General features: G+C 29.4%; 1 protein-coding gene across 5 annotated transcripts; it reads left to right on the top strand.

The window, feature by feature from the left end:
* Nucleotides 1–1,620: 1,620 nt before the first annotated feature.
* LOC136075184 (merozoite surface protein 9-like) lies at nucleotides 1,621–11,481 on the top strand. 5 transcript variants are annotated; one of them, XR_010635728.1, is made up of 3 exons: nucleotides 1,621–2,006; nucleotides 9,144–9,212; nucleotides 11,299–11,481. XR_010635728.1 is itself a non-coding variant. In XM_065787639.1 (3 exons), exon 3 carries the CDS (start codon nucleotides 9,956–9,958, stop codon nucleotides 10,709–10,711), a length of 756 nt encoding a protein of 251 aa, XP_065643711.1. In that variant the 5' UTR covers nucleotides 1,621–2,006; nucleotides 9,144–9,212; nucleotides 9,487–9,955; the 3' UTR covers nucleotides 10,712–11,080. The 5 variants fall into 5 exon arrangements, 2 of the variants coding, with proteins under 2 accessions (XP_065643711.1, XP_065643710.1); XM_065787639.1 differs by lacking the exon at nucleotides 11,299–11,481 and adding an exon at nucleotides 9,487–11,080; XR_010635729.1 differs by lacking the exon at nucleotides 1,621–2,006 and adding an exon at nucleotides 5,334–9,074.
* Nucleotides 11,482–12,293: the final 812 nt, after the last annotated feature.

The following is a 12,293-nucleotide window of genomic DNA, read 5'->3' as shown; positions in this document are numbered from 1 at the left end:
ACTTTTGAAAATCTATAATATCTTCTGTTGCGACTTCTTCAACAGTAAACTTACAAGTAATACTAGAAGTAATGATAAGTTCAGTTATCTGGTGAACAGTGTACACCCTGTCATACTTTTTCAGTTTTCTCTTTATTACAGCGAAGTCCCGGTCACAAGGAAGGTACGAGTGACCTCTTATCGGGTAGTACTGCTCGATTCAATCAAATCAGCCAGTATCTGTGAGAGCCAAAAAGACTGTTTAGTGCAAGGTTTTTACGGACTTCAGTAAACTGTGGACTTCTATAAACTGTGGAGGAGCAGACATTAGGTAATTGTACACAAAAGAGCACACCTCATCAGGGCTTTTTCTGGCTGTGCCTTCATGGCACACATAAACATGACCTTTATTGCATTTCACATCGTGAATAGAGAAGAGGTTAACAGATAGCTGTCTGAGGTAAAAGGTTTCCTGGACTGGTATCATCGGTAAAGGGATATTCTGCATGTAGTCAAATGCGATCGCTAAGACATGCGGTTCATTTTGTTTTGTTTCCGGGTTGCCTTCATTTTGGAGTTTGTTGTAAAAATTTTTTGATCGACATTTGTGCAGCATCAGTTCAGCAGCAGCATTTCTCTTTGCTGCATCACTGAGATGAGGGCTTCGTAATTTTAAATTAAGCTCCTCACAGGTGCAACAAGAGTCTATCTGGGGACGGCCAAATCTTAACGTAAAGTTGTCCTTAAAGTAGCCTAGAAAAAATTTGTAGCTACATTTTGCTTCAGGATGTTTTCCTTTAAACATTGAGTACAAAATTTTGACATTTAGTCTAGCATCTAGATAATTGATAGTTTTACCAGCATATTTGCTCTGTTTTACCGGATAACTTTCGATATGTTCTCTTATGAGAAGTCTTACATTGCCCCTGATTGCATTCGTTCCTAATTTTTTCCCTCTAAGGTCCTTTGGTGATTTTCCAAAAACCAACAGGGAGCGCAATCGTCGAATACAACTAATTTTAATACCATAAAGGCTTTTAAAGACATCCACGCATACCTTTTCTGTGGCATCCCCCACCAAAACCTCGTAAGTAAATGAAAAGTCATGAGCTACTCTTCCTTCGGCACCTTCCTTTCTGGGTCAGTGAGTTTTCACCTTGATGCTTGTAGTCAACGATTGTAGAAACGTATCTTGCTCGTTCTTTGTCTCTAACGATCTCATGCGTACGAAGATCTCGCCGCTCTGGTTTTTTAGACGTTCCGTACATTTCTTCGAGCATCTGAAAGCAAAATATCTCATTAGATTATGCTGATGTTCGAGGTAGGCCTAAATAACATAGCCAAACTCTAAAAAATGATGTTTGAGTAATTCGGCTATAACCTTTGGCTACTGTTTAAGGTTAATTCACTAGCCTAAATGGAACGATATGAAACGTGTTGGATTAGTTTTGTCTAAGACGTTTTTATGAAAACATGTTGCATGGTATGCTATGATAGGCCTAAACAAATTGTTAAAAGGCTAATTGGGTATCGAAATTCCAATACAAATCTCACCTGCAATCAGTTCCAACAGTAGTAGCAGGTACAGTTCTTCCTTTGTAGTCAATGTACTCTTTACCTTTCACTCTAGCTTCTTTAACAACATTCCTTTTCGATATAGCCTCATTTTTAACCTTTCTTTCACTGCTAGTACCCCAGTGAAAAATAAAACCGCGTCCCACATGGGTTTCGCGTGGGTTCCGTGTGGGATTGATGGGATTTATGTGGGACGGATTTTCCCATGTGGTATCCGTATGGAAATTTGTCACCTTAAACCCATGTGGTTAATCCCACATGGGTTACATGTGGTAACCATATGGTATTTACACACATGGGAAATCCCACGTGGGTTTCCTGTGGGATTTGCATGGGAATTAATTTGAAAGTTGGAAACTAAAAAAAAAACTTTTTAAATCGACATTGCATTGCGTTACGTTTATATTGTGTGAAAATAAATTATATTAATATAGAGAATGACAAGCAAGTATGTAAGTACCACGAATAATGTTTATCTTTCTTTATAAAAATAAGATTAAGATTTGTGCAAATAGACGTATTATTAGGATAATATAATAGTGATAATATAATTTGAATTTAGATTTTGAGTAAATTATTTGCAAACAACTAACTGATGCAAGTTGAAATGTTGTCAAAAACCAATCTTGCATCCATGGGACACTGCAGTGTCCCACAAAGAAATGCAGGTTTGAAAGTCAAAGAATTCCCAATTTTCTTTATTAAAAAAAAAAAAATAGGATGGAGATGGATTTCTGTAACTTTTTTTATGCTCCAAAACTTTTAACTTTAGATATAATAAGGTCCTTAAGACTTAAGGGACTTACGAACTACATTGAGGAACAAAAACAGGATATTTACAGAAACTTTTCAATTTTTAATTTGGAGTACCACAGTGTTATTGAGAAGAAAGCCTCTGGGTCCAGTTTTCAAAGTAATATGATCTAAAGTAATGTTTATATAAAATAATATGCTTAAAAATGCATATAGTTATACATATAACTCCAGATAGTTAGTTTAACTAGTTATACATATAACTCCAGCTATATGTATAACTAGTTAAACATATAATTTATTATAAAAACTTATTTTTTAAGGTTATGCTTGAACAAATTAGTACCAATTAATTCAAATTCAAGATTTAGTTAAAGTTCAAGTTAAAGTTCTTATTTATTCATTGTTTTTGTTAATTTTATATTTATTTGTTCAAATTTATCAGTTAGTACTATTTTTTACTACAGTAAGAATGTTTATCATTGTTGAACGTGATTTTATTAGTAACTTAATTTTATTTTCAACATATTTTGACAACACCCTTTATATTTTAAACGATGACAGCTTTACTTTTCTATTGATGTTTAATTTATTCTGTTTCAATAACTCAGATTGAATCTTAACTGAATTATTGTAAGCTTTGTAAGGGTTTGTTGTATATCAAATGGTGTTGTAAATAAAGTAAAGATTATATATATATATATATATATATATATATATATATATATATATATATATATATATATATATATATTTTAAATGAGAAATAATGCAAATTGATTACTTATTTTACCTAAATCATAGGGTCATCTATGCATAATGATGTTAGATGATGACCCGTTTATTGAACACCTTCACCCTTTATCAAACTCAGTCAATTTTTTGTTATCTCCCATTGAAAATGATGTCAGTTTTTGACATCATTTTGAATAGGAGACACCCTTTATATTTTAAATGATGACAGCTTTACTTTTCTATTGATGTTAAATTTATTCTGTTTCAATAACTCAGATTGAATCTTAACTGAATTATTGTAAGCTTTGTAAGGGTTTGTTGTATATCAAATGGTGTTGTAAATAAAGTAAAGATTATATATATATATATATATATATATATATATATATATATATATATATATATATATATATATATATATATATATATATATATATATATATATATATATATATATATATATATATATATATATTAAATGAGAAATAATGCAAGTTGATTACTTATTTTACCTAAATCATAGGGTCATCTATGCATAATGATGTTAGATGATGACCCGTTTATTGAACACCTACACCCTTTATCAAACTCAGTCAATTTTTTGTTATCTCTTATTGAAAATGATGTCAGTTTTTGACATTATTTTGAATAGGAGACACCCTTTATATTTTAAATGATGACAGCTTTACTTTTCTATTGATGTTAAATTTATTACGTTTCAATATTCAGATTGAATCTTAACTGAATTATTGTAAGCTTTGTAGAGGTTTGTTGTATATCAAATGGTGTTGTAAATAAAGTAAAAATTATATATATATATATATATATATATATATATATATATATATATATATATATATATATATATATATATATATATATATATATATATATATATATATATATATATGTATATATATAACTATGTTTTTAAATGAGAAATAATGCAAATTGATTACTTATTTTACCTAAATCATAGGGTCATTTATGCATAATGATGTTAGATGATGACCCGTTTATTGAACCCTTTCACCCTTTATCAAACTCAGTCAATTTTTTGCCATCTCCCATTGAAAATGATGTCAGTTTTTGTTATCATAAAATGATGGTATATCTGAATTGTTAATATAATATAAAAAAATGCATATACCATCAATTTTTTTCTGGTTCAATTATACATATATTCTCAACAGTACTAAAAGTAAAAAAAAGAAAACATAAATTGTTCTTTTAGATAAGCAAGCTAATTTCTGATTTTAAATTGTTTTTCCTATGATCCTCTACAGTTTTAAGCAACAAAAGCAAGAAGTTTTTGGACCACATTGTTGGTGTAAATACCTCTAAAACCTGCTCATAGCTAGCATAAATTGTTTTACTTTTTTTTAAAACAAAATATGTTACTTTTTTTTTTTAATTCAATTTTTTATTGACATTATTTTGGTCTCAACATCCCCTCCCCATTGTCAATTATTGTTAAACTCACACTGCCCCTCTATCTACTGGCATCATTTATGGATGATCCCATAGCCTAAATACTATATATATATATATATATATATATATACATATATATATAGATATATTTATATATATATATATATATATATATATATATATATAGATATATATTATTTTTACTTTATTTACAACACCATTTGATATACAACAAACCCTTACAAAGCTTACAATAATTCAGTTAAAATTCAATCTGAGTTATTAAAACGTAATAAATTTAACATCAATAGAAAAGTAAAGCTGTCATCATTTAAAATGTAAAGGGTGTTGTCAAAATATGTTGAAAGTAAAATTAAGTTACTAATAAAATCACGTTCAACAATGATAAATATTCTTACTGTAGTAAGAATTAGTACTAGTTAACAAATTTGAACAAATAAATATAAAATAGCGAAAAAACAATGAACAAATAAGAACTTGAACTTTAACTAAATCTTGAATTTGAATTAATTGGTACTAATTTGTTCAAGCATAACCTTTAAAAATAAGTTTATATAATAAATTTTATGTATAACTAGTTATACATATAGTTAACTATCAGGAGTTATATGTATAACTGCATGCATTTTAAAGCATTTAATTTAATTTATATATTACTTTAGATCATATTACTTTGAATACTGGACCCAGAGACTTTATTCCCAATAACACTGTGGTACTGTGTGTCTTGTGGCACTGTGGTGATTAAAAATTGAAGAGTTTCTGTAATTATCCTGTTTTTGTTCCTCAATGTACTTTGTAAGTCCCTTAAGTTTTATGAACCTTATCATATATAAAGTTAAAAGTTTTGTAGCCTAAAAAAAGTTACAGAAACCTCCCTATCTCCCCTCTATTTTAATTTTTTTTTTTAATAAAGAAAATTTGACTTTCAAACCAGCATTTCTTTGTGGGACACTGCAGTGTCCCATGCATGCATGCTTGGTTTTTGACAACATTTGAACTTGCATCAGTCAATTGTTTGCAGATAATATACTCAAGAACTATATTCAAATATCATGAACATGTTAGAAAATGTTCATATGATATTTGAACATCACAAATTTAATAATATTGTTGTGATATGTTATATAAATAATACCATATTAGATTATGATATGAAAATAAGATAGGATATGAAGGCAATGATCAAAGAATAAATTTACTTATAGAAATTTAGATGTTTGTTTATTAGTTTTAGAATATTATATTATGTGTAACCACGGCCTTCTATAATAACAGGCCTTGACATCGCCCAACAAAGTTGTTAAACTGAAGGCCAATTCCTAATACTGTGTTTACATTTTCATCTTTTAACATTAGACGAAAGTTTGTGTTCACACTTTTTTAATAAATCTTTAAAATTTGATTGGTTTATAAATTAGATAGCGCAACTTCAAGACAATAACCTTGTAAGGTTCAAGGCGTTACATTGTAAGGTAATAATATTGTCAAACTAACGGTAAGTTTTTTTAATAATTAAAATGCCTTTAAAATGCTGTGTATCTCTTTGCAAGTCGAACTATCTCAACTACAACTACAATATCAATTTATACAACTACAACTACAATATCAATTACAACTACAACAAAAATATCAATACTCAACTACAACAAAAATATCAATTTATAAATTGCCAAAGAATCTAGAGGAGAGAAAAAGATGTAGTGAAGCTATCCCAAGAACTGGTTTTATTGTTACAAACTATACAGCAGTATGTCAACTTCATTGGCCGAATGAAGCACCTTTTAAAAGCAAATATGGGAAGCAACGACCTTTAAACCCACCATCTGTTTTTAAAAATATTCCACCTAGTTGTTTAACCACACCAGCAAGTAAAGTTAGAAAAACTATAACTTCAAGCGGTTTTCGAAGCATTTTACCAGATGAGTTAAATGATTTTCTAAAAGAGGATGAACTTATATTTGACGATATTCAATCTTTGTTAAGTGATAATAACGATGTTATTGTTTTCCAGCTTAATAAAAAAAGTTTACACATACAATCAAAAATGTACAAACTTACATAATGGCACAACTTGTACTATTTCATCTTTAGCTGTAAACAAATTAAAGTTAATAAAAACAAAATCAGCTTTATTTGAAGCAGTTAGATTTTTAAAAAATAAAGAAAGTTCGCTTCAGTTAAATATTCTATTCGAACACCTTAATGCTATGAGAAAAGTTAATGTTGGTGAAGTTTTATATACTTCAGATATTATATGTAGAGCATATGAGTATTTTGCTATGTGATGAAGTTTATATGACTGTTTGTGTATTGACTACAAGTTGCAAAGTATAAGGACTTTAACACGATTGACTTTAAAAATAAGCTCAATGGAGGACCTAAGTTTCATAAATAGTATTTTTATGAATTTAAATCCATTGAAAAGAACTTTCATACCACTAATTGATGAGGTCTATGTCAAAGCTTCATTACTTTACCAAAGAGGTGCTTTGTTTGGTCAAGCAGTAAACTACCCTGAAAAGTTAGCTAAAACAATTTTATCATTTATGATTAAATGTCTTTTTGGAGGTCCAGAATTTATATATAGAGCTCAACCTGTTGCAAATTGTTCTTCTGAATTTCAGTTTGCTCAATGTCAACAAATTGTTGATACGATAAATAATATTGAAAATAGTAAGACACTGGTAATAATTACTGATGGTAACCGTGTAAATCAAAGATTTTTTGGAATGTTTAAAACAGTTGATAGTAAACCATGGTTAACAACATCAGGTATATATTTATTGTATGATTATGTGCATCTCTTAAAATCTATACAAAACAATTGGTTGACAGAAAAGACTGACGAACTTCAATTTTTGAACAATAAAGAACTGGCTTTGGCTAAGTGGAGTGATTTAGAAAATTTATATAAAACTGAGTGCAATAGTCTTTTTAAACTCTCTAAACTTACAGCTAAATCAGTTTATCCAAAACCAATAGAGAGACAATCTGTAAAGTTTTATTTGTCTGTTTTTTGCGAAGAAACAGTAGCTACATTAAGAACGCATCCAGAGATTGAAAATAAAGCATTTGAAGGTACTGCTGTATTTATTGAAAAAATAATTTTTTTTCGAATGTTGTTAATGTCAAAGCACCTGGTGCTGGCATTCGGTTTAGAAATGAATTATGCGGAGAAATCCACTCAGTTGGTGATCAACAGTTACAACTGCTAAGAGATATTGCTGAACTGTCAAATTTTATGAAACCTACAGGTAAGCGTGTAAAACAGCTTACGCTAGATACTAGCAATGCAATACGCATTCATGTTATGGCTTTATTGATCTCGTAGAAACTTTGTTGAGTAATGGAGCAAAGTATGTCTTATTAGGTTGGTTTTCAACAGATCCACTTGAAAAAGCTTTTTCTAAACTTCGACAGGGATCTGGAGGTACTTACTTTATAAACACTAAATCTGTAATTGAAAAAATTAATATTCAACATACTAAATTGATATTACAACTTGACATTCCTGTTGATGGTATCGATGGTCATACTTGTGACATATGTTTTAGAGATATTTCTACTGGTGAAAAAGAACTTCTGGATAATATACATGATCTTGAAAGCTCAGTTAATAAATCTACATTAGTGGCTATAGTTTACATAGCTGGCTATGTGCAAGAAAGCAAAATAAAAATTTATGATGGTTCTACCAATTATTATTATAAATATGGAAGTTATCTGTATAGCTTAAACAGAGGCGGACTTGAAATTCTTTCTGATACTCTAGTCTAATGGTCAATATTTTGCTTTTTTTTTCAAGGTGCTACTGACCCTTTATGCAGAACATTTTGTGTTACTCAGTTCGTTGCTGCTAAATATAAATTTAAAATCACAAAAAAACAATGCAGAGTATATTCAAATATTCTGCTAAAGAATTACTCTTTAATTACCACTCCCAAAATACTAAAGCTATCATAATTTATGTGAAAATTAGTTTTGTAATTTATTATGCTATTTACTTGTTATGTTTTTTATTTTCTCATTAGCCTATATGTCTCTCAATATGTTTGAATTTGTAAATATTTACCCTGTTGAGATATATTGATAAAACTTTTTTTTTTGCTTGAATCAACTTTTGTTGGTGTTTTTTATTGTTGGTGATTTTTATTGTTACCATTTTTAGCAAAATAAAAAAAAAAATACAGTTATCTTTCTAATATATAGATGTATACTTTGTTATAGTTCTGCTTGTTATTGATACTATTTAATATTACATAAATATTCTTAATGAAATTTGAAATACGAAAAATATGATTATCTTTTAACAATTTTTTGGTTTTCTTTTTATATTTCCGTCTTTACTAGAGATTATTATTAGAAAACTGCCATTAGAAGACTGCCATTACACCCTACCTAATATAAAAATATATCAATATAAGTAAAAGTGAAAGTTTAATCAGCCTTCAGTTTTTTCGGCATTTTGCGCGATGTCAAGGCCTGTTATTATAGAAGGCCGTGTGTGTGACGAAAAATTAAAGATACTTTTGCATTCAGTGGCTATTGCACCTAAGGTTTATATCATTGAAAAAGTAGGTTTTTACATTTTTGTTTTTGTTTTTTTGTTTAACTACTTATCCTAATTGATCACTTTTTTTCAGGATTCTCTACATGGGTTCAAGCTCATTACGCATAATATGTGTTCAATTACCCATAATACGTTAGTCATTGTAAGTAATAACTTAGAAAATAATTATTTGTGAAATATTGTAGTCATTAATGACTTCAACCTGGCTAATAATTAAAATTGCTCGACTAATAAGGTTCCTTATTAAAATTGCTCTCTCTCTCTCTCTCTCTCTCTCTCTCTCTCTCTCTCTCTCTCTCTCTCTCTCTCTCTCTCTCTCTCTCTCTCTCTCTCTCTCTCTCTCTCTCTCTCTCTCTCTCTCTCTCTCTATATATATATATATATATTTATTTTTATATTTATATTTATATTTATAGGGTCATTTCGGATAAAGCGAGCCATCGGATAAAGTGAGCCGGTCGCCTAAATATTGCAATTTTACGAAATCAAATTATGCTTTCGATTTACAACAATTTATTAAATATTAGTTATTCATTTTAAAGTCTAATGAATATTTTAAAAACAGTTGCTAAGCAATTATTTTTGCGGTGGTATAATTATAATCATTCGAGTAGTAACAAAACGTTTTTTCGCTTTAAGACATTATATTTTGTTTAGCTTCAATTAAGAAAAGTGAGTATTTCATATTTGACACTATTTATAGTAAATATGATTGTAATATTAGTAATATGAGAAACTATTTCAAAAAATACAGTGTTGATATGTATTTGAGCGATGATAAAGTTTTTTAATCGAATTTTCAACCTGGCTTGGTTTTGCATAACTGTTAGATAAACCGAGCCAAGGGCATTCAGGTAAACCGAGCCATTGGATTCTCAGCCCATTATGTTGTCAAATATTGAAAATTCTTGTTTGCCACTGCGATCGAGTATTGAACAGCCACCTGTACCTAATGCAGCTATGAATTTGCAGTTGATTTCTGTGACCGAATCCGTTGACATAATTAATCTGAATGAAATGCAATTGCCAGATATTTCAAATAGTTCTAGTGCTAAACTTGTTGATACAGCTAATAAAGATAATATTAATGCATCTAATTCTAATACTCGCCTAGATAAGCAGCATGAGCAACATGTCAATACTGATATTGCTGGTAGTACTTGTTTACCTACCACTGATGAAAATGCAATTGTGTCAATTGAACAAGCAGACCTCGATGTGTCTTTCGAAAACTTGATGCCAGTGCCACACAGAGATCGACCACAAAGCAGTCGGCCACGTAAGAAACCACCATCTTATGAATTGACATCAGAAGAAAATGTAGCATTTATTCAAGAAAGAACCAAACCAATAACAAAAAAAGTAGCTAAAGAGAAAGAGACCAGCAAAGAAAAGAAACAGAAGAAAACTGTTAAACAGAAGGTTATAAAGAAAAAGAAAGAATCCAAAAAAGAAAAGAAACAAAAAGAAGAGGACATTTGCAAATATTGTGGGTTTGCATATGGTGAAGCAACTGATCCTCTCATTGATGATGAATGGATTGAGTGTGACGCGTGCCGTGATTGGTTACATGAGAGCTGTATCGAAATAACCGTGCGTGGACAACTATGTGCTGATTGTGTTCAAACAACAACTAAGTAAATTAACTCTAGTTAAGACTTGATATTTTGCATTTTGTACTGCATCATTTATCTGCAGCTTTAGCAGTATTATTTTTATTAGACTAGTCGCTGACATTTTTATATTGCTTTTGTTCTTTAAATTTTTTGCATTGTATGCATTTGAGGTTAATGTTTGCAAACTTTTAATACCAGTTTACTATATCGTAGGTAATAAAGTTAATATTAATATAGTAAATATTATTTGTAATAATACTTCCAATATTGTAAATTTTTGTCTGAAATAAAAGCTAAATGGCTCACTTTAGAATAATCATATAAGCTATTGGCTCGCTTTACCAATAATGGTGGCTCACTTTTTAAATTTGTTAATATAAAGCGAGCCTTTCCTATGTATATATATATATATATATATAGTTTACTTGGCTCACTTTATATTAGTGTGGCTCACTTTACATTATACCATAGTTTAGGTATCTGTTATAGAGTTTCCTAGTACAAGAAGTATTAAGATATCTCACATAGTTATTAATACACACTGATTTTAGTTTTATTGGCTCGCTTTATCCGAAATGACCCTATATATTTTTTTTTTTTTTTTTTTTTTAGAAAATGTTTGAAGAAAGTTAGAAGATACTAAAAACCTTGGTATTATGCAAGCTGAAGCGATTTAATTAATTCAATCGACAAAAAACGGCGTGTAAATCGCAAAAGAAAAAATAATATTTTTAATATTTATTATGGATGTATTGATTAATAGCATTTATTTTAAAATAAATTCATTTTGCAACACTTTTTTTAATTTTATAAAATTTCTTCATAATAGTTTAAGGTAAATCCCACAGGTTATAGGTGGAAAGCATCACATGTAAAAGATCAAAAATGCTACACATTTTGAATACCAAATGGGATAAAGTAGCAAATACCAGATTAAGTTAAGCCTCTCTGAAAGCTTTGATGATTAATTTTAAATAACTATTTAAGTAATTTTTAAATTAAAAGAATTTTAAAAATTATCATAGAAGCTTTCGGACTTTCATTTGTCTAATATTGACTACTTTTATACCATTTGGATTAAAATATGTGGTATTTAAGATCTATAACATGTAGTATTTTTCACCTATATCCCATGTAGGATTTACCACATAAAACCCATGTGGGATTTACCATATGAAACCCACATGGGACAAAATAATAATCTCCACATGGGTTACATATGGAAAAAATCCACGCGTATCCCATGTGCGCTTTTTCACTGGGACTAGGTTCTTCATCCATTATAAGTCTTTTTCATTAAAACAACGAGATGAATTGTAATAATTACAATGCATAAAGCAATTTAATAATTAAATTGCGTGGGAGAAACCCTGTACGGTGGATTTGACTGACGTAGTTTCCCTGTGGAAATATAAATATAGTCTAAACGGTTTTTTTATGAGCATATTTGAGGTGTTTTTTAAAGTATAAGTTGAACGAGGAATTTTTGTAGAAGCAGTTTTTTTTAATGAATAAAAAAGATCTGAAATCGAAGCATTGTGTTCACTGCAAGAAAACTACATGAATAATAAAATAAGCCCAAATAACCTCAAACTCGTAACCAAAAC

The sequence above is a fragment of the Hydra vulgaris genome, chromosome 01 (genome assembly GCF_038396675.1).
Source record: "Hydra vulgaris chromosome 01, alternate assembly HydraT2T_AEP".
NCBI classification, from domain to species: Eukaryota; Metazoa; Cnidaria; class Hydrozoa; order Anthoathecata; family Hydridae; genus Hydra; species Hydra vulgaris.
The sequence above is the reverse complement of the archived record's forward strand: the minus strand, read 5'-3'. Positions and strand labels throughout refer to the sequence as shown.

Excerpts from the sequence above, each read along its gene's own strand:
- LOC136075184 (XM_065787639.1), top strand. The coding sequence starts at position 9,956 with ATGTTGTCAAATATTGAAAATTCTTGTTTGCCACTGCGATCGAGTATT.